The 25855-nt window shown below is 45.2% G+C and overlaps 1 protein-coding gene across 8 annotated transcripts in view; it reads left to right on the top strand.

Moving 5' to 3' along the window:
• The window catches only part of ARHGAP17 (Rho GTPase activating protein 17), a 91166-nt gene that overhangs the window by 51206 nt on the left and 14105 nt on the right, over nt 1-25855 (top strand). For 6 of the 8 annotated variants that reach the window (XR_004345608.1, XR_004345610.1, XR_004345609.1 and 3 more), the window contains 12 exons: nt 90-201; nt 3384-3452; nt 3611-3692; nt 8640-8767; nt 10207-10318; nt 10869-10950; nt 13369-13449; nt 15326-15439; nt 18143-18234; nt 19365-19524; nt 21209-21442; nt 23773-23936. Coding sequence is in view for 5 of the 8 variants with exons in the window: in XM_032603808.1 (XP_032459699.1) it covers nt 90-201; nt 3384-3452; nt 3611-3692; nt 8640-8767; nt 10207-10318; nt 10869-10950; nt 13369-13449; nt 15326-15439; nt 18143-18234; nt 19365-19524; nt 21209-21442; nt 23773-23936 (1430 nt within the window). In the remaining 3 variants the exon portion in view is untranslated. The remainder of the gene's footprint in view (nt 1-89; nt 202-3383; nt 3453-3610; nt 3693-8639; nt 8768-10206; nt 10319-10868; nt 10951-13368; nt 13450-15325; nt 15440-18142; nt 18235-19364; nt 19525-21208; nt 21443-23772; nt 23937-25855) is intronic. The other 2 variants (XM_032603811.1, XM_032603812.1) reach the window with 1 other exon arrangement.

Raw genomic sequence — 25855 nt, 5'->3', positions numbered from 1 at the left:
AATGAGTCTGTCTCCATTAGGTCCTTAACTCCATAAGGTTGAGCATATACAGCTGCTTCTCAAATAATGGCTATGCCTGTGCTTTGCAGATGGAACCAGGCTCACAAATCTTCAGGAACCAACTTTCAGGGGCTTCCATCAAAAATAGATACCCTAAAGGAAGAGATGGATGAAGCTGGAAATAAAGTAGAACAGTGCAAGGTAGGAGAATTCCCTAATGAATATGTACTTAAATCAATCTTTTGGTTTTTGCAAGTGATGGATGAAAGGTCAAATATTGCAAATTATTTAATGTTTTACATAATTCCTATTAGGATTCCCTGAATGATATTCAAGGTAGGTTTTATTTTCTTCTTCCTTCTTTCTTTATTTTCTAAGACTCTACATTACTTTATACTCAGAATAAAGCATTATTTAAAAATAAAATTCAGGGACTTCCCTGGTGGCGCAGTAGTTAAGAATCCACCTGCCAATGTCCACCTGCCAGGGACACGGGTTCGAGCCCTGGTCTGGGAAGATTCCACATGCCGCAGAGCAACTAGGCCCGTGTGCCACAACTACTGAGCCTACACTCTAGAGCCCGTGAGCCACAACTACTGAGCCCACATGCCGCAACTACTGAAGCCCACATGCCTAGAGCCTGTGCTCCACAACAAGAGAAGCCACTGCAATGAGAAACCCGTGCACCGCAACAAAGAGTAGCGCCCATTCTCTGCAACTAGAGAAAAAGCCCACGCACAGCAATGAAGACCCAATGCAGAAAAAAATAATTAATTGAAAAAAATTCAAGTAGGATATTTTTAAAAACTTGACAAAAACGTCTAAGCTTATTTAAAATGAAGAATGGGAGAATAAAAGGAGAAAAACTATAAAAACATACCATAAAATTACAGCAATTAAAACAAGGTGCAATAGGCACAAAAATAGATCCATGGAATTGTATAGGTTTTCTAGAATGAATGCTGTTATATTTAAGGGTTGAATATATAGTAAAGGGGTCATCATATATCCATAGAAAAGGGAAGGATTATTTTTAAAATGTTGCTAGGACAATTGGCTTCTAATTTGGAAGAAATGAAAATTTGTATCTCATAATCTAAATTCCAGACTAGGTGGTTATTCTCTATGCATCTATCTACAAAGATAAATGTTTATTCCAAATGTTATTTGAGGTGGTAAAGAAACAGGTCTTTGGTGAATCTTAGGATCATCGCCTGAGACTTTTCCTCCTCTTATTATTCATCATTTTCCAATAATGGTCTCCACATTCTACTAGGTAGCATTAAGACTGCTATATTTTAGTTTATTCAGGTCATGCTATAATTCACTTTTCATGATGGCAAACCTTGGGCAGTTAACTGCAGTAAAATGACTTGTTGAAAATAATATAGTGGGTAAGAATTAATACTGGACTCACAAAGTCATGCCATAGCCTTTACGTTTAAAAAGATGATAATCACACAAATGCTTCTGACAAAAGTCTTGCACTGGCTTATTCTTGTTCAGAAGAGTTGTAGTTTTGCCAGTGTCATTTATGCAGCAGTCTTCTTCATATCTGGTCTAACCTAGATCTTGGCTAGTGGCTCCTTATTGGATATAAATTTGTCTAGTAGTTTGGGGGTTTGAACTGGTGCATTATAGGCTAAGTTAAAAGAGAGACTTCTTTTTTTTTTTTGCGGTACGCGGGCCTCTCACTGTTGTGGCCTCTCCCATTGCGGAGCACAGGCTCCGGATGCACAGGCTCAGCGGCCATGGCTCACGGGCACAGCCGCTCCGCGGCATGTGGGATCTTCCCAGACCGGGGCACAAACCCACGTCCCCTGCATCAGCAGGCGGACTCTCAGCCACTGTGCCACCAGGGAAGCCCAAAGAGAGACTTCTTTTTTTTTTTTTTTTTGAGAGACTTCTTTTAACTTACATACCACAGCTTGTCAGAAAGTCAAATGGTAAAAACTTATGAAAATATTTTCTATTTCCTTCTCTCTTTATGTTAACTTCTGGGTAATTTCCTGAGATCTAAGTTCTGTTTCACTGATTCTCTCTTTAGCTATGTCTGATCTGCTGTTTAATTAACATTGAGTTTTGAATTTTGTTGGCTATATTTTTCATTTTAAAGTTCTAATTCTTCAAGTCTGCCTTTTTTGATAGTGCATTATTCTTTTTAGTATTTATTTATTTATTTATTTATTTATTTATTTATTTTTTTTTTTTTTATGCGTTACGCGGGCCTCTCACCGCTGTGGCCTCTCCCGCTGCGGAGGACAGGCTCCGGACGCGCAGGCCCAGCGGCCATGGCTCACGGGCCCAGCCGCTCCGCGGCACGCGGGATCCTCCCAGACCGGGGCACGAACCCGTGTCCCCCGCATCGGCAGGCGGACTCTCAACCACTGCGCCACCAGGGAAGCCCCTAGTATTTATTTTTTAATGCTTTTAATCATTTATATATACTTATTTTAAGTCTTCGTTAGTTAATTCTGTTTTCTGAAGTTCTCTATGAGAGTGGTGGGAGTTTCCTTTATGGTGGATTATTTTGCAGTTTTGTACTGTGAGCTCATTTTAAGAGGGACTTTATCTGTGGGACTTCTGGGGATTAGGAGTGAGTCTCCCAGAGAGTATTACCAAGCCATTTTAAACTAAACTTTCTCAGTTCGAGGATTCCTGGACCACACAGAGAATCAACTCAAAGTTCAAACCCTCATGAAAGCAGGTCTATATTTATTTGTGAACTCTCAGGGAAATGTTTTACTTTCCTAGATACAGAGGCCAATCCAAAACAGAAGGTAGTACATTAAAAAAATATATATGTATATATATGAATATGTATATGTATTTGAAAATTGGAAATATGGGTATATCCAATTGCCCAGTCTATCAGTTTTAAGCTAATTTTTTAATTCTTATGTAAGTAATTTATTTACATTAGTTCAGATATAAAAAGTATAAAACAGTATACAGTAAAGTCTTTCTTCTGCCCCTGTCCTCCTCCTCCTCCTAATTTCCACTGCTCTCAACAGGTAACCACTGTTACTAAGTTCTTGCTTTTTTCCCTAGGGGTATTTTTATACAAACATGGTGATAAAAATATTTCCTCTCCCTTTTTTACCCAGAAAATAACATACCATACCAGAAGTAGTGCTCTGTGCTTTGCTTCTTAACAAGGCATATTAATAATAAACCTTGGAGATCTTTCCATGTCAGTCCATAATAAGCTTGATTATTCTTTTCATTATCCCTGTGTATGATTGTACCAGTGAGTTGATGGACATTTAATCTGCAGCTGTTTCATTACAGTTTGCTCTAGGAGCTCACAGATCAATTCGTAGATGCTATTTTCTTTCACCTCATTTTTCTTCAATGACATATCTTCTCTTCCACTTGCCCAGGATCAACTTGCAGCGGATATGTACAATTTTATGGCCAAAGAAGGGGAGTATGGCAAATTTTTTGTTACGGTAAGCACTTTGCCCTGACAAGACGTTAAAGCATTGTAAAAGTTGAGTCATTTTAGCTTTTTTGCAAAAGATGTCATTTTTGGTTTTGCTCAGCCATTGTGTGTGTGTCCATCCAATGCTAACGTTACTTTTGTTTTTGAATGTGGGTCTGTTCTCAGTTATTAGAAGCTCAAGCAGATTACCATAGAAAAGCATTAGCAGTCTTAGAAAAGGCCCTTCCCGAATTGCGAGCCCATCAAGGTAACGTAACCTGCGTGCTGGCCTGATGCCTCCTTCTCGCCTCTGCCACCTCTGCCTCTGTTCTTCTTTACTCAGCTCCTTTGCATGCATTTCCTTTGGACAAAGCCTCTCTGCCTAGGCGGGCACTATTTCCCAGCACACTTTCATCTTCCCTTGCTGCATTCTCTAATTTCTTCCAAACGCAAATTAACATACTAATGGAACATTTGCAGTTCTTCTGAAATCTTCAGTTGAAGAGAAAGCTGCACCCTTTGGGGGAAGCATCTGTTTTTCTATCTTCTAAATAGGCTCAAAACATTCTAGCCTCTAATTATCTCTTTGCAAATCAGTTATTTGTTTCATAGGGCTTAATTCTAGCCCTGTGATTCCAAGAGCATACATCCTATGAAAAAAAGTTTGGACTTCCCAAAAGGAATTTTAGAAGCCAGTACCTGATACCGCATCATCAGGCACATAATCAGTGTGATTGAATCGTGAGACCGTGACCACCCCGTTCAGATCTTGTTCTCATCAGCACTCACTTTGCCCACCATATTTAAGCACATTGCAGATCCTACCCTCAACTTATGAGTGGACCAAACTTGCCTTTGATGTTTAGTTTTAACTCTTTCGATTCTAATTCTCTCTGATTTGCCATCAGAGCATCTATCCGCAGAGATCAGTAAATGATCAGACATTCCTCTGTCACCTTTGGACCTGTTATACTCTTTTGCTTATGGTATAGTCCTGACATTTGGAACTCAGGTGCCCCAGACAGAACCACTGGTCTCAAGCTGAAAGAGGATCAAGCCAGGTGCTGATCCTGTGATGTGAAAGCCAGGTGATGATTCTGTGATTGTGAAAGAGACTGAGCATGTGTGTGTATGGGGCTGGTTATGTCTGTGCGTACGCACTGGCCCCTCAAGAATACCACTCCTCCTCCCCTAAATTGCAGGCAATCCCAGCAGGGTGTGACTTTGTGCCTGAAAGTCCTTAGATTTTGGAATCAGAAAATTCTATTTAGGACTTCCTTGGCGGCCCAGTGGTTAAGACTCCGCGCTTCCACTGCAGGGGGCTCAGGTTTGGTCCCTGCTCGGGGAACTAAGATGCTACATGCCGCACAGCGCGACCAAAAAAAAAAGCAAAGAAAATGCTATGTCTTGACTGACCCCTTAGCCAGGTCTTTAGCCATCTTGAGTGTAGTGGCTCTGATTTGCTGGGCCAATCTTCAGAGGACGAGCTGCCCTTGCTTTCCAGAGTGATCCCATTTCCTAATCCATGGGTAATGGGGTTGAGTCAGAGTGCAAAGGAATGAAGCTGCTGGCGAACAGTCAGCCTCGCAAGGGGTCGACTCTTGCTGGCCCAGTTCAGAACACCGGGAGCCTGTGTTTATGGGGTACCTTCTGTGCACAGGACAAAACAGTAAACATCATCATCCTAGCCTTTGAATGGCTATAAGCCTGGTTTGGAAAGGTTGACTTAACGGGCACAAAAAAGAGAAGATTTAAGCAGCTCCATGCCCCCTTTTTTTAAACTCCCATTCTATTTTTACCAAGGCTATTTTCCCTAGAGCAGTATGTCAGAAAGTCATGGGGAACAGGCAGGGGCAGGGAAGAGGTTGAGGATGGAACAAGGGAAGCTGGTGTGTGAGGGGGAGTAGCCAGTGAAGGAAATGAGATTCTTCTTTCTCTCTAAGGCTGCCGCCTTCACCCAAGCCTTGGAATTCAACCCTTCTCACCTCTGCCTGTCTGCAAATCTGCCTCTCGTCTTAGTTCTGTCCTCCACTTCCTTCTTCTCTGTTTTCAGAAAGACTCAGAGTGTTCTTACGGTAGGAGAAAAAAAAAACTTGCCCGTCTGCCCCGTGCCCCTGTGCACCCTGGTCTCACACTCTCGGTCGGCTGGCCTTAGTTTGGTACCTGCCTGTCCTCAGCGTGATGCCCCATTTCATTGCATTCTCCTTCGTTTTCCTGGGAGGTTCTTCGAATGACTCATTTCCGTCGGCCACCTCTGTTTTCTAACCCCCTTCCCACCCCTAACACTTTGCAGTCTGGTTTCTACTCCCAGTCACTCTGCTATTAAAACAAACAGACAAAGAAACATTGCAAGTCCCAATGGGTGGATGATTCTGATTGTTACGTTCTGGCATTTGACGTGGCTTGAGCCGTCTCTTCCTTGTCAGTTTTTTTCCCCTCGTTTCACTCGATTGTTTTCTGTCATTGTTGAGGCTGTGTTTCCTTCATGTCTGTCCCCTCCTCAGAAGTCAAGCCTTTCCTGAGATCCAGTCCTTTCTCCTGTGTTCTTCTCCCTCCCTCCCACCTTTTCTCTCAAAATCCCCTCATTTTGGTGGCCTCCACTGACACCTGCATCTCTGTCCTCTCAGCCTCAGTGTCAGTTCCCTTTGATGACCAGCTGTCACCTTAAACTCAGCGTATCTCAAGAAGCAAACTGATGCTTCCCCCATACCAGCTGGCCTTTCCTCCCCGCCTCCATCTCCTTGGTACCTCCTTTCTCCAAACAATCCAGGTTTCAAACCTCGGAGCCATCTTTTCCTTCCTTTCTGATACCCTCTCGCCAGGTTCTGTGCCTTTTTCCCTCTGCTGTGCCCTCCTCGTCATTCTCACTGCCTCACTCTACTCCATGCCCCTGTTGCCCGGTGCACAAGTGTGGAATAAAGTGTCCATCCCCAGACTCAGGATCCCTGGTCTTTTCTCAGCCTAAGTCCTCCTGGTCTATTTAATTCCTGTCCATCTTCTAAGACCTTCGTCAAGCTCCCCTTCTTTGAGAAGCCTTCTCTGACAACTGAAGCCAACAGTGAACACTTTCATCTCCTGAATCACTCTAGCATTTATGGTCTACACCAGAAGTCGCAAACAGCCATATCTCATTAAAAATAAAAATAAATTTCTTTTTAAACTAACTGCCATCATTTAAAAATCACTCTTTTCACATAACAGTGCTAACTTCTGGCTTCTCTTGAAAGTCCAGAGGGCCTGGTGATGCTGGGTCTGCTTTCCCGCGTGGTGACATTGCTCTGACGCCAAGGAGCAGCTACTGCGTCTTGGCCGACCACGCCCTCCCCACCCCGATCCCGCACCTCCAGTGCCCATCCGGCCCCTGCAGACGATTGTGTTTGCGACCCTAGTCTATACCATTTTTCTGCCACGGCTTAGCAAACACGTCTTGTCTTGTTCATTGCTGTTGTGCGTTTGCCTGTGTGTCTTGTGTTTTCTTCACATGTAGACTGCTCTCATCCCAGGGGCGGGGGGGGCCGCTGTGAACTCTGGGTGCCTGCTGCAGGGCCTTGCATGTCAGAGGTCTGTGGTTTGAGGAGCAGCCCCTGCGGTGGAGTTTGCCTCTGGAGTGGCCTCTAGGTCAGCGGCTCTCACCTCCACCCTCTGCCAACCTTCCACCGAGGTGGGGGAGGGGCACCCTGTCCAGGGTTTACTAGAAAGTTCCAGCAGGAGTCTGGATTGTGCCCGCCTCTCAGCATAGTAGGGTCGGGCATGGGGAGGTGACGGCAGGAGTCGTTTGCAGAACTCCCCTGGGTGATTCTGATGTATCCGCCCAGGCGAAGGGTCAGCTGGCCCTTTTCTGCCTGCGTTGAGAATCATTGCTTTAGATAAAAGAGAGAAAGTATTCAAGGTAAGATCTGGCCTTTGAGAGGACTGTCGCAGAGCTCTGAGAAGGGCCAGGCCCTTGGATGCTTCTTGTGTTTGGAATTCCACTGACCAGGGCCGGGGCTGAAGCCAGGGACGAGGGGCCTCCGGACAGTTCTGAGAGTGCCTTCCGCCCTCCCCACCCCTTCCTTTAACCTTTACCCTACTTGCTCTTTCCATCAAGTTTTGACTTTTCACAAGCGCCCAGGTCTGTGGGTTTGTGGGATCTCACTTTCCTTCCTGTGATGGGCCCCACCTGCTCTCACGTGTAGGGCAGTGTCAGAGCCACGCTAGGGTTACACTGCCTGCCTGGAATCCAGGATTCGAATACCAGAGTGGCTGAAGGACACACGTCCACAGGCTGAGAGGGACATGAGCCCTTCCTGTCGCTGGAAAGAACCACGCTTCCCCAGTGGAGTATTTTCCACCAGCTGGTGTGCCCCCTTTGGCTTCTGTGTGCTTCTCAGTCAGTGCTGGATCTCTGCACCCCGCCAGGCAGGCTGGGCCCAACCACACCCCTCTTACTCTCCTTTAATACATCCATGTCCGAAATGCCTGTTTCTGTTTCCCGCTTTATTGTATGTCTTTTTGCTAAGCTGCCTCAAATCTTTTGTGGAACGAAGCAGAGCATATCACTGGAAAATAATAAGCAGTATTGCTTTGCTGCTGTCAGCACAGCCTCCAGCCTCAGCTGCCTTGGGGCTACATTCTCTCCTACTCAGAACCTTGGACTCTTTGGGGATATGGCACCAGAAGTGCTGCATGTCCTGGAGATGTCACCTCTAATAGGGGTTGGCATGGGCCCTCTCCAGTCCTGTATGACAATGCTTGGCCTGTGTTTAAATTTTTAAGAAATTATTTCCTTTTTTAATGGAAGGAGTCTATTTCTCGTCCTCTAGGTAGAAGACCAGTTATGCTTTTCATGGCTAGATAAATTTCAGTGAAAACAGTGTGCCTAGATGGACCATTGGTTTTAGCGCAAGGCAGCCCACCCGTCTCGGGTAAATGCGGGTGTGATGCTGGGCCAGAAGCACCATCGCAGCTTCCACTGGGCATCTTGCATTGGGTGCCACGTAGGCACGTCAGGGCGCTGATCCACTGGTCACCTCCCCAGGCTGGCACACATTTTGTACCCTAGTAAATGGGAACTGACAAAAGCGAAGAGAATAGATGCTTCCCCCTTTCCAAATCCTTGGCTACGGGCTTTAAAAAAAAAAAAAAAGAAAAATCCCCTTCAGTAGTTTGGGGGAGGAAATAACTTGGCAATGCCGTGAGGTTGTCTAGTGTCTTACTGAATGGTCTGCTGCTCTAGATAAGTGGGCAGAGAAGCCCGCCTTCGGGACGCCTTTGGAAGAACACCTGAAGCGGAGCGGGCGTGAGATCGCGCTGCCCCTCGAGGCCTGCGTCATGCTGCTCCTGGAGACGGGCATGAAGGAGGAGGTGAGACCCCGCCGCCCCGGCCGGCCTCTGCAGACCAGTGGCTCTCCAACCGCGCTCACCGTGACCACATTTCACGCTGAGACCCTGTCCGTGGTGCCGTGGTAGACCCTAAATGAAACAGGGTTTCACAGAGCAGTACTTACCTTGCCTACCTGCAGTACACTCTGCCTTTTTCTTGTTGGTCCCATTTGATTATTTCATTTTACACTGTGGTTGTGATTTGTGAAAATGAATTTCATGAGGTGCTGTAGAACCAGAGCTCCCATGAGCTTTAGTTTCTAATAACACGAATTTTATATTTGTGTAGAACTATGTTGTCGGGTGGCAGTGGGAGGGGCATTTACATACTTTATTTTGTGGAATCCTTACCCAGAAAACCCCATGAACCAAGCAGCGCAGGTCTCATTACTCTTCTTGTGTAGACAAGGAATTCAGCACACGAGGAATTCATGCCGGGGCAGAGCTAGAATCAAAACACAAGTCTTCTTTTAACCTTTGAAAGCTTAGTATTGAAGTGTAACGTACATATAGAAAAGTGCATGTATCATAAGTGAACAGCTTGATACATTTTCACCATCTGAACTCACCCATGTAATCAGCACCCAGATCAAGAAACCCCCTGGGGAACCTTCCTTGCATTTGCTTCCAGTCACGCCCCCACACCCTGACCCCATCAACGTGACCTCAGCTCCTAACAGCCTAGATGAGAGCTCCTCACCCAAGGCCAGTTTCACTGCCTCCGGGGAACACTTGGCAAGGTCTGCAGACATTTTTGATTGTCACAACTTGGGGAGCAGGGGGAAGAGTTGCTACTGTCTATCCAGGGGGTAGAGACCAGGGATGCTTCTAGACATCCTTCAGTGCACAGGACAGCCTCACAACAAAGAATTATCTGGCCCAAGATATCAGTACTGCTGAGGTTGGGAAACTGCCTAGATTAATGTTGCTAAAAGCCCAAGTCTTATAAGTGCTGGCCCAACGTCTCCATCAGGCCTGCTCCCGTGGCTGACCTGTCATGGGTTTTTCTCTGCGTAACATTTAGGGCAGTGAAAGTGACCGGTAGTCAAGCCTAACAATTTTTCTTGAGATTTCAGTTTTTAAAAAATATTCCTAAATTTAGAAAATCCATGGTGATCAACCTGGTGGAAGTATGAAATATAGCTTTTAAATAGATTCCTAACAGGCATGGTTATTTTGGCAATGGGGCAGGGCACGAGCTAGCACTGATTGAAAATGGTCTGCTCTCTGCCTGTCACTCTGCCCGGGGTACAAGCTCAGTCCTCTTTACTCCTCCCGGCAGCCCTGCAGCTCTCCTGGATAAGCTGTGCTGGAGCTGGGGGTGCGGGGTGGGTGGAAGGCTCTTCCATTAGATTTTTACTGCCAGTCAGTGTAAGGCTCACAACTTGAACTTGACACTAACGGCTTTTCGTTGTCTTCAGGGCCTTTTCCGAATTGGGGCTGGGGCCTCCAAGTTAAAGAAACTGAAAGCTGCTTTAGACTGTTCTACTTCTCACCTGGATGAGTTCTACTCAGACCCCCATGCTGTAGCAGGTGAGCTCCAAGGAGGCGCCCTCAAGGTGGTAACAGATCATCAGTTAAAGATCCAATATTAAGTGACAGTTAAAATTACATGGTCTCCTTATAAGTTTAAGTGACAAAACTGAAATGACAAATAAAACTGAAAAGCATGTGTGTGTACACTTACACATACATATCTTTTCTAGTCCTGTTTTGGGGGTTTTGTTTTGTTTTCCTGATTATTAAGTAAAGGTGAAGGTAGCTTATAATCCAAATGTTTAGAGGCGTGCTTTTACTTTCTTCCCTTTTACCCCCAAATCTCCATCTGCCTAGAGAGGTGATGTCTTATTAAGAAGATAGCTTTGAAACTAATTTTATTTTCTATTGATCTCTCAATATATTTTACGAGGGATGGAAATTGTTTTATGAGCATTTCATTCTGTAACCACTCCTGCCAATTCATGATTTATTCTATACATTGTGAACGGTTATAGTTGAGATCATTTCAATTTGCAAAATAATATATCCTGAGAGTTCCGGCCTTGCCCCTTGTCATACTCAAAGAGGGTGTTAATAATTTCAGGTGCTTTAAAGTCCTATTTACGGGAACTGCCTGAACCTTTGATGACTTTTAATTTGTATGAAGAATGGACACAAGTTGCAAGGTAAGTTTAAAGAACGCCTAGTTTTAAAAGCTAAAGGAAACGACGCAATACTCTGTCCCCTTTGTAAATCATCTTATCCTTGGGGATCATAAAAACAACATTAAAGGGCTTCCCTGGTGGCGCAGTGGTTGAGAATCCACCTGCCAATGCAGGGGACACGGGTTCGAGCCCTGGTCCGGGAAGCAGAGCAACTAAGCCCGTGTGCCACAACTACTGAGCCCGCGTGCTGCAACTACTGAAGCCCATACGCCTAGAGCCAGTGCTCTGCAACAAGAGAAGCCACTGCAATGAGAATCCCGCGCACCACAACAAAGAATAGCACTCGCTCACCGCAACTAGAGAAAAGCCCGCGTGCAGCAGCGAAGACCCAACACAGCCAAAAATAAATAAATAAATAATTTTTTTAAAATAATAATAATAACATTAAAATCGTGTGTTTAGAGCTGTGTGGGAGCTCAGCTGTGTAATGATATAATGTTACCATTATCAGTAACAATAGTTGATGTTTACTGAGCACTTACTGAGTTCTGAGTACCGTGGTAATCCTTATGCCCATTACTTCCTGTAGCCCGTAATTAATGACATAAAAGGCAGAAGTTGTTGTTATCCTCCTTTTACAGATGAGGAAACTGAGGCTGGGGGAGGAATGGCATCAAATAATTGGCAGAGCTGGAATTCAGACCCAGAGCTCTCTGCCCCAAAGCTGGAGTTCCTGTTGTTTATCCCTTCCCCTCCATTCCCAGCTTCCGTCTGCCCGGAAGTAGTTGGTTTAGGCAAGGCAGTCTTGTTGCAAAAGTTCTAGAGGTTTCTCTCCCGCCGACCAGCCCACCTCCTTGTCAACTTGTCCCTCCCGGTTCTCACTCAGAGGTGCCTAATTTCTCACCTGTAAGGGAAGAGGAACACATCTCCCCTGCCCTTCCACTCCTCCCCCACCGTCTTCAGATGCAGTCACCCGTTCCCATCAAATAAGCTGTGTGCTCCGACGAGCTTTATGTCGTCACCTGAACCAGGCATCTGAGCTTTTCTCCGTAGCTGTGGAGTGAGAGACTTTGTCCCTGGTAGGTGGTGAGGATTTTAAAGTCAGAGTAAGTCCTTGGTCTGGTTGTGTCCTTGGAACCCAGCCCAGGGCGCAGCCTGCCGTGAGTGCCCGTGTTTGTGGGGCTGAAGGAATGGAACCTGCCCTCAGTGTCAGGTCGGGGTTCTAGGGTCTCGTATTGGGTGGGCTCCTTCGCTTCTCCTAGGCCTTGACTCTTCTCTCTGTTCTGAGACTCCCAAACTCATCCTGTGAGGAAATAAGCTGTAAGGGAAGGTATCCGTCCACCGGTGTGTCGCTTCTACACTTGAGAACTGTCATCCCCTCCCGGTGACACGTCACCCAGCTTCTAAAGTATAATCATGTTTAACCCCTACCCGAAGCTCTGCAGGCTGGTTCAGTTGTGGAGGAGGTTTTAAGTCCAAAGGCATGTCGTGTGGGCAACTTCGAACACTGTGCTGCTGGTGGGCAGAGTTGACTCTGCTTTGCAGGCTCTTTGGGGCTGTGAAAGCTTGCACGTCGGAACTCTACAGCAGAAGACCTCCAGCAGTTGCTTCACAACAGAAAGGGCTTCTTGGCCTGGAGCCTTTGAGCAGTACTGAGAGCAGGGAGAAGACCCAGGGGTCTGGGTGCTGGGAGCATCTGGCTCCCCAAGGCTGTACGTGAATATACACATTTTCTAGACAGAATTTTCAGAATGTCTCCTGTGTGCCATGCATTGGTCGAGGGGGTCCCTCCTTGTTCTGCCTCTGAAGCCTCACGGTCACTTGGCAGAATTAACATTCTTATCCCCAGGTTGGCACATCAGGAGACTGAGTCTTGGCAAGGCTGACTCACTGCTCAGAGTATGTTAGTTAGTATTTGACTCCAAATTTCTTTCCCAAAAACTGGGCTTTTGGGCTTCCCTGGTGGCGCAGTGGTTGAAAGTCCGCCTGCCGATGCAGGGGACACAGGTTCGTGCCCCGGTCCGGGAAGATCCCACATGCTGCGGGGCAGCTGGGCCCGTGAGCCATGGCCGCTGAGCCTGGCGTCCAGGGCCTGTTCTCCGCAACGGGAGAGGCCACAACAGTGAGAGGCCCGCGTACCGCAAAAAAAAAAAAAAAAAAAAAAAAAAAAACTGGGCTTTTAAAAATTTATTGATTTTTAAAATTTTGGCTGCACCATGCAGCTTATGGGATCTCAGTTCCCTGACCAAGGCTTAAACTCGGGCCATGGCAGTGAAAGTACCACACCTGATCCACTAGACCACCAGGGAACTCCCGCTGTGCTGTTTTCCAGCTGTGCTTTCTCTGTCAGTAGAGGCATCGCTGTTAATATAGCAGATGGACACAGGTATTCCTAAAATGAGTATTAATAAATGGTTACGAATAATTTTTTTTCCTCAGTGTACAAGATCAAGACAAAAAACTTCAGGATTTATGGAGAACATGTCAGAAGTTGCCACCACAAAATTTTGTTAACTTTAGGTATGTATGATTGGCGTTCTGCAAATTAAGCCACCAGGCTACAGTGAAGAATGGTTTAATCCACAGCAGAGAGGCCATTAATTCAAGCATGTTTGGCACGTCAAAAAAATCCTCTGGAGAGTAACTCGGGCTTGCTGGGAATGGGTTTGGATGTATATCACTGTGATGCTGAAGCACATTGATTGTGCCTGGCATTAATAGGTAAGTTGCCGGATCATTTTATCGTTGCAGCTATTGGGGAAAAAAATTCTTGTGGAAACGTTGACTGACAGTATGTCGGAGTCTAAATTGTCCAGTATCTGCAAGGCAAAAATTAAACAATAGCTGTACTTTCTGTAATATCTTTCGTATATGCTACATAATTTATGTTAAGCAGAGCACAAATCATCCTACTAAATAAAATGCCAAGAAATGCAGATTCTGTATTAGTTTATGGAATGACTATGTTTTCAGGAAATTTTACCGTGGAATAACTTTCTAGGATTTAACCTCTGTTTTCCCTTTGACTTAAAATATAACTTTGAAGAAGCATAGAGAGAAGGGTAAAAGGTAGCCCCAGGTAACAAAGTCATTTAAAACCAAAGAAAGTGTTGTGAGAGGATGTGGTCCAAAATGACAAGTACTTGACTGGTGAAATTTCTGGTATGCCACTCGACCGTTAATTTCAGTCTTAGGTCCTGTCACCAAGCTAAGCTAAACATTCTCTTTTAACATCTTAACTCTCAATTTTGCCTTATGAGTGCATTGATATATATAATATTCCTTATTTGATTCATTTAACACATCCAGCTTGGAATTGCAGATACTCTTAGCCTATTTCGTGTCTTATGGTGGAGACTGAATTACAGTTCTTTTACTTTGGGATTTAGCCTTTTCTTTTGTTTAATTTACTCATTAAAATGTTTACTAATTGTTTTTTGAATAGGGAGGACATTCCCATGGTTCAAAGTTCAAAGATGTACATTGGAAAAAATCTCTCTCCTCTTCCTCTCTCCCAGCCACCCTACTTCCTCTCCTGGGACACAACCTATGTTTTCAGTTTCTCATATATCCTTTCAGCAAGAGATGATACATATAGAATCAAATATATATATACATATACATACGTACAAACATTTCTTTCTCTCACAGCTTTCACTTTTTTAAAAAAACAAATGGCAATGTATATTATATACATCATTCTCCTCCTTGCTTTCTTTGCTTAATATACATCCTGTAGGTTTGTCCATATTTAATCAGCCCCCTATTGGTAGATAGTTGAGTTGTCCTTAATTTTTTGCTTTTATAGTGCTGTTCTTGTACATAAGAGAGTATATCTATATGATAGATTGGATATCTTCATAATTACAGCCTAAAGCATTTTCAAATACAGTTTCTTTTAAGCAATATGACTATACTTCTGTTTTTTTATTATGTTTGTATTAAAAACATTGATCCCATTGTTAATCATAGTATAATCTATTTCGGGGTAGATAGGGCATAAAGGAGAAATGGATTAGAAATACACAGCAGAGGGAGGACATATGGGAACATATGTATATATATAACTGATTCACTTTGTTATAGAGCAGAAACTAACACACCATTGTAAACCAATTGTACCCCAATAAAGTTGTTAAAAAAAAAAGAAAGAAATACACAGCATATAGAGATCGAATCTTTGAGGTTTACGTTTGATCTGTTTTCACCTTTCAAGCCCTAAACTATCTGTTCCATGAAACAAAGAACACACCCCGAGTCCGATTTGGATTTAGTCATTTAACACCCTGCAGTTAGCACCTGAGCAGTCTGGGGCTGAGCGCCCCTCAGGCAGGGAGATACTATTCCTCCAAATATTTCAGAGTAGATGCTCTCCCCCTTCTCTTTTGTTCCATAGGTATTTAATCAAGTTCCTTGCAAAGCTTGCTCAGACCAGTGACATTAACAAAATGACTCCCAGCAACATTGCAATCGTGTTAGGCCCTAACTTGTTATGGGCCAAAAATGAAGGGTGAGTAATCATTTCCCATATCCTATTATTTTAACTTCTTTCCGCCTGATGGAAACAATAGAAATGTAACTCACCTCTGAAGTTGATCTTTCCCTTTAGCTGACTTTCTCGGAGCACTGCTGTGAGCTGGGTCCTGTCCCAGACGCTGGTCACACAAAGGTGTAGGAGACCTTGTCCCAGTCCTCAAGGGGCCCCAGTCCTGGGCAGCCAGGCAGGTGGATGGCTATAGTGCAGTGATAAGCTCCGCATACACGTCTGTGTATCACAGACGTTATAAAGGAGGAACACAGCTCAGGTTGAGAAGTTCAGGAGGCGATGGCACTTGAAGGGCTGATGGATGAATGGTTTCCCACGCGTGGGACCTGAATGAGCCCCGCACAGCGGGTGTGAAAGGGCCTGGTGTCTATATTGGCGGAGGGTGGGGGGGGAGCGTAATCACGTGGTCTCATGTAACTTGAGCACAGGGGCCATGAGGCTGTGGCTGAGGTTTATGGAGGAGCTGGACCCTGGTTAGGAAGGGCCTCACGTATCTTGCTGAGATGTTAGGAACTTATTTTACGGGTCATGGGGGGGAAGGGAGCATCAGAGTTTCTCAGCAGAATGACTTGATCAAATTGCATTTAGAAAGATAATTTGTTGGCATTGAGAGCTGTAGATTGACCGGAGGAGAGGGATCAGGGAGGTCAGCTAGAAAGCGTCTGGGAAATCGCTCACGTTGTTGTCTGCTCTGTTTGGTGGCATTATGATGATCCGTTTAATCCTCACAAGTTGTCTTTTGGAGTTGGTGCTTTTGTCCTCACTTTTGCAGGTGAGGATTCTGAGGCTTAGAGAGGACGAATAATTTGCTTAAGGTTGCACAGCAGGGAAATGGTGGGGCCCACAGGGTCTGTCCTTAAGCTTCACCACCCTTCCCTGCCCCCCCGCCCCCCGTCACTGCTGTTCAGCTTTGTAAAATCATGAGCGGTTCAGATTTCCATCAAAAAATGCAGGGACTTTCTGAATCAAAATCTTTCTATCTTTAATTCATTCATTCCCTCATGTATGCTCACTCTTGTTTCAGAAAGTATTTATAAGATTCTTTACAAAGATCCAATGTCATAAAGCAAATGAAAGGTAAGTGGATATAAAAGCTAACTACATAGTACGTCACATCTTATAGCAAATAAATTCCAGGAAGACCAAAGAGGTAAATATAAAGAGTGATGTCATAAATATGGCAGGTTAAAAAATAAATAAATAAACATAAACACGGCAGGTAAATATTTATTAGCTTTTGGGATATAAACGAATTTTATAAACAAAATCAGTTCTGAAAACAAATAGATTTAGCTCTATAACAGCTAGAAACTTCTGTAAGTCAGAAAGCTCCTTAAATAAATGGCAATTCACAAACTAGGAGTTCCTCAGAAAATATCCAGATATATAAAAAGGTCTTGAAATCAGTAGACAAACAGTACCTCCTCAAAAAGAAAAGTTTGCAAAGAACACGAGTGGACCGTTCCTCCCCAGTTCGAAGGTTCTAAGGTACGGGAGGGATCAGAATCCAGATGGCCAGAGGGAAGTGTGAACAGGTGGGGAGGGTAATTTACAGGCAAAGCTTGCATTTTAAGCTGGAATTTAAAAGGAGCTAGAACTTTCACCTGGTTGGAAATTGGGGTGAAAATGTTCTCCCCAATAGAAAGAGAGGTCAGAGTGATAAAATGAGGCGGGGAGATAGGTTTGGGGCAGTCAGGTGTGGGATCCAGCCTATCAGGGATTCAGTGTCTTCATTTATAAGGCCTCAGAACAGTCGCCATGTTGTAAAAATTAAATGCAGGGAGGAATCCGAGGCTCTGAACGTGGTAGGTGCTCAGTAAATGTCAGGCCCTTGCAGCTTGTCTGCTTTCCCGTGTTCTGACTCTGAACTGGATATGAGCCCCTCAACAGCAGGAACGATTCTTCTTTGTTTTCTTCCTTGTGGGCCCTGGGTATTCGGACACAGTCAGCTTCTGGACATGCATCTTGGGACCAGTCCACATACGTGCGTGACAGCCTTAATAATATGTGTAAATGCGGGGGTCCAGGTCTTCTGATGATGAGAGGCACCCTGAAACACTGCATACGCTTGGCTGCATTCTAGGCAGAATGGGTTTGTGGTAATCTGGAGACTTAGAAGATGACTCCCAGGGGAAGGACTGTGCCAGTGGGTAAATGCAACCCTGTCCCCAAACAACTGAAAACCAGCATTTTGACACACTGTTGGTCACTGACTTACACCTAGTTGTTATCACAACACAGACTAGGAAGTGACAGCCGAGTCAGGGCAATTTTTCTTCCTGGGTGATCACTGCCACACCCCTAGGCCAGGGCCTTGTGCATTTAATTTTTGCATTCGTACTTAAATGTTTTATCCTTTTGATATAAAAAATTGAATTGGGGCTTCCCTGGTGGCGCAGTGGTTGAGAGTCCGCCTGCGGAAGCAGGGGACACAGGTTCGTGCCCCGGTCCGGGAAGATCCCACATGCCGCAGAGCGGCTGGGCCCGTGAGCCATGGCCGCTGAGCCTGCGCGTCCGGAGCCTGTGCTCCGCAACGGGAGAAGCCACAACAGTGAGAGGCCCGCGTACCACAAAAAAAAAAAAAAAAATTGAATTGCCCTGACCCAACCTGCAGAAATCAGAGGCTGCCTAGGGGAGGTGTTTTAACTTTGTGAACTTCCTTTGCAGAACGCTAGCCGAAATGGCAGCGGCCACATCCGTCCACGTGGTTGCTGTCATTGAACCCATCATTCAGCATGCCAACTGGTTCTTCCCCGAAGGTAACTGCCACTCGGAGTTCACTGACTCCAAAAGCACAATAATATACAACAATAGTATAAAAAATCTTTTTGAAGAAGCAGATACTTCAGTAATCCCTTCATGATTACATAATTGGCTTCACTTTTTCACGTTTCTTTTTAGACTATTTGCATTCATATTTTGACAAAGCAGTAACCACATTACTGTGTATTTCACTTTGTTTCACTTAACATGGAGTCATTCATTCAGCCAGTGTATACTGAACACTCCCTAGGCGCATATGTTTGCTGGTAAGAAGACATGCTGTCTTCCCTGGAGGAACTTGGTCACTGGAGAAGGAGGCTTCATCATCAGAGAAATTGTAACACATGGCACATTAGAAGGAAGATGGATGGGGAATGAGTTGACAACTCATGCTGGGCCCAAAGTGCCGGGGATTGCTTTATAGAAGAGGTGACACTAAATATGCAGGGATCCTCAGAGCTTCCGCGGCTCCCTTTGCGGGTACTGGTTGGGCAAGTGCTGGGAGTCTGGACCTCCCACCCCAGCTTCGCCCAGAGCAGCCCTGCTGTCATCCTCTGGCGTGTAAGCTCCATGAGGCCAGGGCACGCTCATCTTTTCTTTACCACTGACTTTCACCGTCGAGAATCACGCCCCACTCATGTAAGGTTGTGCAGTAAATGTGTGATGGATGAATGAATATCGTCATTCTGTCCAAGATTTCCTTCGAGAAAACGAGTCTTCAAAATCTGCTATAGGCAGTATGGAATTGATGTTGCCTTTTATTTCTATTTAATATCAAGCTGTAAATATCTTATTTTTTATGATTCAGATGAGTATAACCCATGCTCACATTCCTCTTCTGTATTCCATGGTTTTTTTTTTTTTTAACAGAAAGGAAAGCAGGGGAGTTGTGTGACTTGGATTCTGAGTCATACCCCCTCCCCTATTTCTGGTTTTCTTATTTTACCCGCCACCCTGGTTTGGTAAACTGTCCTTTAGGAAGGTGAGAGTGCCCGGGGCTTCCACCTGTGAAATAGTGAGGGCTTCTGGATGGAAGAATGAGGCTCCTGTTCCAGTGGGGTGTCCTCAAGCTCCCTCAACCCCTGTGCCCTGTGTCTCATATACACTTGTTTCTTTCTTCTGGCAGAGGTGGAATTTAATGTATCAGAAGCATTCGTACCTCTCACCACCCCAAATTCCAATCACTCATCCCACACTGGAAATGACCCTGTCGACTCGGGGACCCTGGAGAGGAAGCGGCCTGCCAGCATGGCGGTGATGGAGGGGGACCTGGTGAAGAAGGAGAGGTGTGTGCAGAGCTATTGACTTTCACACCAGCGGTCGATGGCTCGGAGAGGAGTCGGTGGGCCCACCGTCCCTGGTCCTGCCTCAGTAGCCTTGCCATTGGGGAGTAGCCTGCACCCAGGCCTGTTAGAGTCCAGCTAGTTTCAGGAATTCTGCTTTAGTCCATTCCAAACATTAATCTGACCCCAAAGTAGGCGTGTAGCTTGTCAGTTAACAATCATACCTGACGCATCCGAGCTTTACTTGGTGGTCTCTGATAAGCCCTACACAGTAGCATCACACACATGTTACAAATTCACCTAAATGCACTTGGTTGGGGAAAAAGAAAGAAAAAGAAAAAAAAAAAGTTAGGTATTGTGGACGTCTGTCCAGGAGTGAATGTGAGAACAACCCATCTCTCACAGTGACATGTGCGAGTTGGTGTCTGAAGACATACATTCTTTGTATAACCTGGCCCCTCATTGGAAGCCAACCATAGAAACCTCAGTGTTTGTCAATTCTGGAATCAAAAGAAAAGCCTGTGTTGGACTAGTGAGAACCAGTACTAGTCTCTGTTGCTAGGCTCCTTGGGTGATTTGTGGGATTTTCAAAGGTTAAGGCTATTTGGGATTTTTGCCTTCAGATGCCTATCTATCCGACATGTGTGCTGAAGTGCCACTGTGTTCACCAATAATGCTGAATTAGAAGTCGTGTGCTTTTCTCGCATACGTGCAATAATGTTACTGAAAGTAGTTTTACATTAAAACTAAACAGCAAGCTCTTATTCTAATTGCCCAAACTTATAGTGTGGTCTGTTTTCTGTTTTGCCTTTTTTTTTTTTTTTTAAGCCCATAGAAAAGGAAAAAGCTTTACTTTTCTATTCTGTCACTTCTCTGAACCCACATTCCCACATTCAGAAGTGCTTCCTGATGACAAATTCTGTCCTCCACAGAATTAGCCTTTATGTATTTTAAGTTACAAAATGGAATGTTATGGGTCTAGTTAGCACACAATAAACAGTTCTTAGCCATCTTCCTGGATGGATTCCCCCCCGCCAACTGACCCAGCAGCCACAAGCTCAGGGAGCCATGTGTCTTTTTATTTTTTGAACTGGAAAAAAGTGTTAAAGTTCATACACCAGTGGGCTTCAGTGAAAAGTGAATATCCCTTCTAACCTGTCCTCCAACCACCATCCCCTTCCCAAAAGCAACTATTTTTCCAATCCTACACATCCTTTCAGATGCATTCTTTGCATACGCATAGACCAGTGTTTGTACGTCTCAGCTTAAGAGGCAGTGCGATGTGACAGCCTTACGTTGCCACTGGTGGCACTTCTGCACTCAGCTTCCACCTTGATGCCCAAACACAGAGGTTCGAGATAATCGCCTTGTACATCGTACTATGGAAATAAAAACACAAACATGATGTCACTTACTCAAGATGAAGCCTGCCCGTTTGCTTTCAGCTGCCCATACCCACTTTGAGAAAGGGCATCGATGGGTACCAGGTCCAAGTTTAAAGCCCACTTGAGTTGCTTGCCTGGGTAACAGGAGTGACCATTAATCTGGTCCTTGCCGCTTCATTGCATGCTGGGCAACTTGGGTGGCTGTCCCTGCATGTGGAGTTTTACACGCGAGGACCAATGGGCTTCTGTGTCAGTAGTCGGCTTGCATGGTGTGTTGTTGACTGTTTCTTCTCTCTGTGTAGCTTTGGTGTGAAGCTTATGGACTTCCAGGCTCACCGGAGGGGTGGCACCCTAAATAGAAAGCACATATCCCCTGCTTTCCAGCCGCCACTCCCGCCCACAGATGGCAGCACCTTGGCTCCAGCGGGCCCAGAGCCCCCTCCCCAGAGCTCTAGGGCCGAAAGCAGCACAGGGGGTGGGGCTGTCCCCTCCTCTGCGGGCATACTGGAGCAGGGGCCCAGCCCGGGCGACAGCAGGTAAGGAGGCCAGCATCTGCTGGCAGTGGGTGCCAGACACCCCAGCCTTCTTGCAGGCGCTGGCCTGTGGGCATGGCCTCCATGCCCCAAGGATCACTAGGCATGGCGTGAACCAGCTTTGCCTTCACTCCTCCGGTTGGCAAAGGATGGGAAAAAAGACTGCAAATTGCTTGCTTCCTTTCCTGTTTTCAAAAGAAAGCAACATTTGTTTGCATTCTTTACCATACTGCTTTGGGGCTGGGAGCCAGAAGCCGATGAGTGTCTAGCAGTCTTATAAGCCTCTCTTACCTGTTTGATGTGTACTCGTTGTTCGTGTACCGTTTGCTTGTTGTCATTCAGTATGCTAACTAGTAAACATTTGAATGCAACAAGTTAGTGAAGTTATATTCCTGGCACTCACTCACCCATTCATTCATCCGTCCATCCATTTATCCATCATTCATCCATCCATCCATCCATCCAATCAGATTTACTGAATAATATGTGCTGTCTCTGCTATACTGAGCATCCCCCCAACCCCCTGGCTTTCAGTCCTATAGGGCAGGTGATACATGAGTACAAGGTAGAAAATATGATGATAGGTTTTCTTAAAAAGCTCTTTTGTTGCTTCACCTTTTGGTTAACCACCTGGAGTGGACTAAGAATATAGAGCAACTTTAAGGAAAAATACCTTTGAAGTCGAGACCTTTATTTGCACAAATTCAGTTCTCCACTCTGACCCAGGCAGATGACCACCAGAGGCCACTTCAGGTGGTATCTCGGGTCGTGCAGCGTGTAAAAGATGAGCCCCTCTAGTACGTGCTAACATTTTTATTGCATTTGGTCCACCTTGGCCACCTATAAAGCACTAAAGGATTACATATAAAGTAAAATAAATGATAAAACAAGGATGGCCTGTTAATCGTGTACTTGTTTTCCGCCCAGAGGTGACTGCCTTGGGAGAACTCCCTCACCTCTTCTTTGGGTGGAGAGAGAGTGCCTCATGCTGTGTGAAGCTAGCTGCTTAGGAGATTGGAATCTCGTTAAATCCTTATAGCAGAACTCTGAGGACTTCGTGCATTCCTGAATACCTTTCTACCCACATAATTTGAGGAAATTCACTTTTTTGGTTAAAAATATCTAAGGCTTCAGACTCCCTAGTGCTTCACGTGCACGTCGTAAGCTCCACGTTGGTCTTTCTGTAACTGCTACCACACATGTATTCGTTTGGGCTTAAATCTTTTTCTTGGAGAAAAAAAAGTCTTAGCAAACTCTTACACATTTTCATTTACCTGTAGCATTCAATTTGTTTAATCAAGGCTAAATATATTATTTAAGATAATAATTAGTCTTCACTGCAGAAGGACAAATAGAACGTCAGTTATCAATTTGCTCTTTGTTTCTTTTGCTCTGTAGATATTTTTGTGTACATCTCACTAACGCCATTTACTCTTTGGTGACTTTGACAAATTGTAGCTATAAAGTTCAGTATAAAAAGTTCTGAGCCAGGGCTTCCCTGGTGGCACAAGTGGTTGAGAATCTGCCTGACAATGCAGGGACACGGGTTCGGACCCTGGTCTGGGAAGATCCCACATGCCGCGAAGCAACTAAGCCCGTGAGCCACAACTACTGAGCCTGCGTGTCTGGAGCTTGTGCTCCGCAACAAGAGAGGCCGCAACACTGAGAGGCCCGCGCACCGCGATGAAGAGTGGCCCCCGCTTGCCGCAACTAGAGAAAGCCCTCGCACAGAAACGAAGACCCAACACAGCCAAAATAAATAAATAAATAAATTTTTAAAAACTTAAAAAAAAAAGTTCTGAGCCAGGAATTAGGAAGCCTGAGCTCTGATCCCTACCCCAGTATTAACCAATGCTGGGCCCTGAGCAATCATTTAGCCTCTCGGAGTTTCTCTTTCCTGAAGTCCAAATTATTGATAATAATTGAGTGCTTCATAATTTAGAGCAGTGTTAGTATCTTGCTATTGCATTTGCTTAGTTTTGTGCAATGTATATGGCAAAATCGCATTATTCTGAAGCCCAAAAACCCTTTCATGTGTTTAAATACTGCCCAAGTTGAGTGCAAGCACACTAGAACTTGAAATGGCCTCTATCATGATATTTAAAGTGGCAGAGTAGTTGGAAGATAGTCTGATGCCATGAGTCTCAGAAAATATGTGGTCCTGTGTGGCACCAAATATTAGCTTCACAGACCCAGTGTGAGCTGTTTAAACTTTCAGATCACCTCCTTGCCCGCTGCAGTGAAAACTCTAGCTGGAATTTGATATTTTACAGCATGTTTAGCTTTTATAGCTGGGAATGCCTGACATCTAACTTGGCTTCTGCTTCCCTTAGTCCTCCAAAGCCCAAGGATCCTGCGGCTGCACCTGCACCCGGGAGAAACAGCAGTCAGGCGGCCCCTGGCCAAAGCCAGGCCCAGGCCACTGCCGGCTCCCATCAGCTCTCTGTGGGCCCTACGCACAATTCCGCCGGCCCAAGCCCTCACACGGTGCGCCGAGGTAAGTCACCACCTTTACTCTGCACCCTTGGGGAGGGATGTGCAAACCTTCCTGGGTCGGTGCAGGGGTCAGGTTGAGAAGCTTGTTCCGATGGTTCCATGTGTGTTATAAAATGGCAAGCAGAAAAACCATTTGTTAAGGAAAAGAATCATTAAAGGGAGATGGAAAAATGGAGAACAGAAAAGCAGACATTTAAGAATATGTTCAAGCTACAAAGCTTAACAAACAGTCATTTCTCCAGAAATGCCCCCCACTTTCCAGGAATCTGGTGCTCCAAGCCCTCGCTCTGTTTTGGAACTGCCACAGCCTGGCCTGTGTCCCAGCCAGGCTTCGTGAGTCTGGGAGCACTCGTGCCCTCTGGATTGGGATCAGGGCCTTCTAGTTCCCTATTCACATGTAATCTGAACTGCTCCCACTTACGCCCTCGTGGTCCTCCACCTAGCAGCCAGGGAAATGGCTGTTTTTTCTTTCTTTCTTTCTTTCTTTCTTTTCTGCGGTACGTGGGCCTCTCACTGCTGTGGCCTCTCCCGTTGCGTAGCACAGGCTCTGGACGCGCAGGCTCAGCGGCCATGGCTCACGGGCCCAGCCGCTCCGCAGCATGTGGGGTCTTCCCGGACCGGGGCACGAACCCCGGTCGGCAGGCGGACTCTCAACCACTGCGCCACCAGGGAAGCCCTCTTTTTTTAATTGAATGAAGGATTCTTTAAATTCTATATTGCTTTACAATTTTCAAAAGTTTCACACAAATGATTTCATATAATCCCATAATAACTCTCCTTTTTTTTTCCCTACTCCTATCTTGCACCTTCCCCCTTCCCTCTCCCCACTGGTACATTCCCTATATCTGTGAGTCCACTTCTTTTCTGTTTTATTCACTAGTTTGTTGTATTTTTTAGATTCCACACATAAATGACATCACATAGGATTTGTCTTTCTCTCTGACTTATTTCACGCAGCATAATGCCCTCCAGCAGGGGGTGGCTTTAAAACACAAAGCAGAGCGTGTCATCCTGGCTGAAGCTCTCCAGTGCCTTCCATGCAGACCTCCCACCACGCACCCTGCGTGGCCTGGCCACGTGGTCTGGCCGGGCCACCTGTGAGCCCAGCTCTTCCCCTGCACCCTCACTCACTTCAGCCTCGCTGGTCTGCACTCTGCCCCTCAGTGCACTAACCTTATTCCCTCTTTAGAGCTTCCACACGTGTTCTCTTACAGAACGTTCTGTCCCACGTCTTCACTTGGTTTCTTCTTTTTTATTTTATCGGGGTAAGAACACAACATGAGATCGACCCTCTTAAATATTTGTGTACAGTACCCAGTACTGTGCTCTTAAGTGTACAGTACAGTATTGTACTGTAGGCCCAATGAGGTAGAGCTGCCTGACATAATTGAAGCCTTATGCCTGTTGAATACCAGCTCTCCATCACTCCCCACCTCTCCTGTATACCCCCAGCCCCTGGCAGCCCCCATTCCACTCTCTGATTCTAAGAGTGTGACTATTTTAGATGCTTCATGTAAGTGGAATCGTGCAGTATTTGTCCTTCTGTGACTGGCTTATTTCACATGTCTTTAAGGTTTGTCCATGTTGTTATATATATGACAGAATTTCCTTCCTTTTTAAGGCTAAATAATATTCCATTTTATATATACACCACATTTTTTAAATCCAGTCATCTGTCAATGGGCATATGGGTTGTTTCCATGTCTTGGCTATTGTGAATAATGATGCTTCAGTGACCATGGATGTGCAAATAATCTCTTCAGGATCCTGATTTCAGTTCTTTTGGATAAATACCCAGAAATGGGATTCCTGAATCAATATGGTAGTTCTATTTTTAATTTTTTTTAGGAGCCTCCATACTGTTTTCCATAATGGCTGTACCAATTTACATTCCCACAAATAGTGTATGGGAGTTCCAGT

Source organism: Phocoena sinus, chromosome 15 (assembly GCF_008692025.1).
Source record: "Phocoena sinus isolate mPhoSin1 chromosome 15, mPhoSin1.pri, whole genome shotgun sequence".
NCBI classification, from domain to species: domain Eukaryota; kingdom Metazoa; phylum Chordata; class Mammalia; order Artiodactyla; family Phocoenidae; genus Phocoena; species Phocoena sinus.
This window is presented reverse-complemented; position numbering and strand designations above follow the sequence as displayed.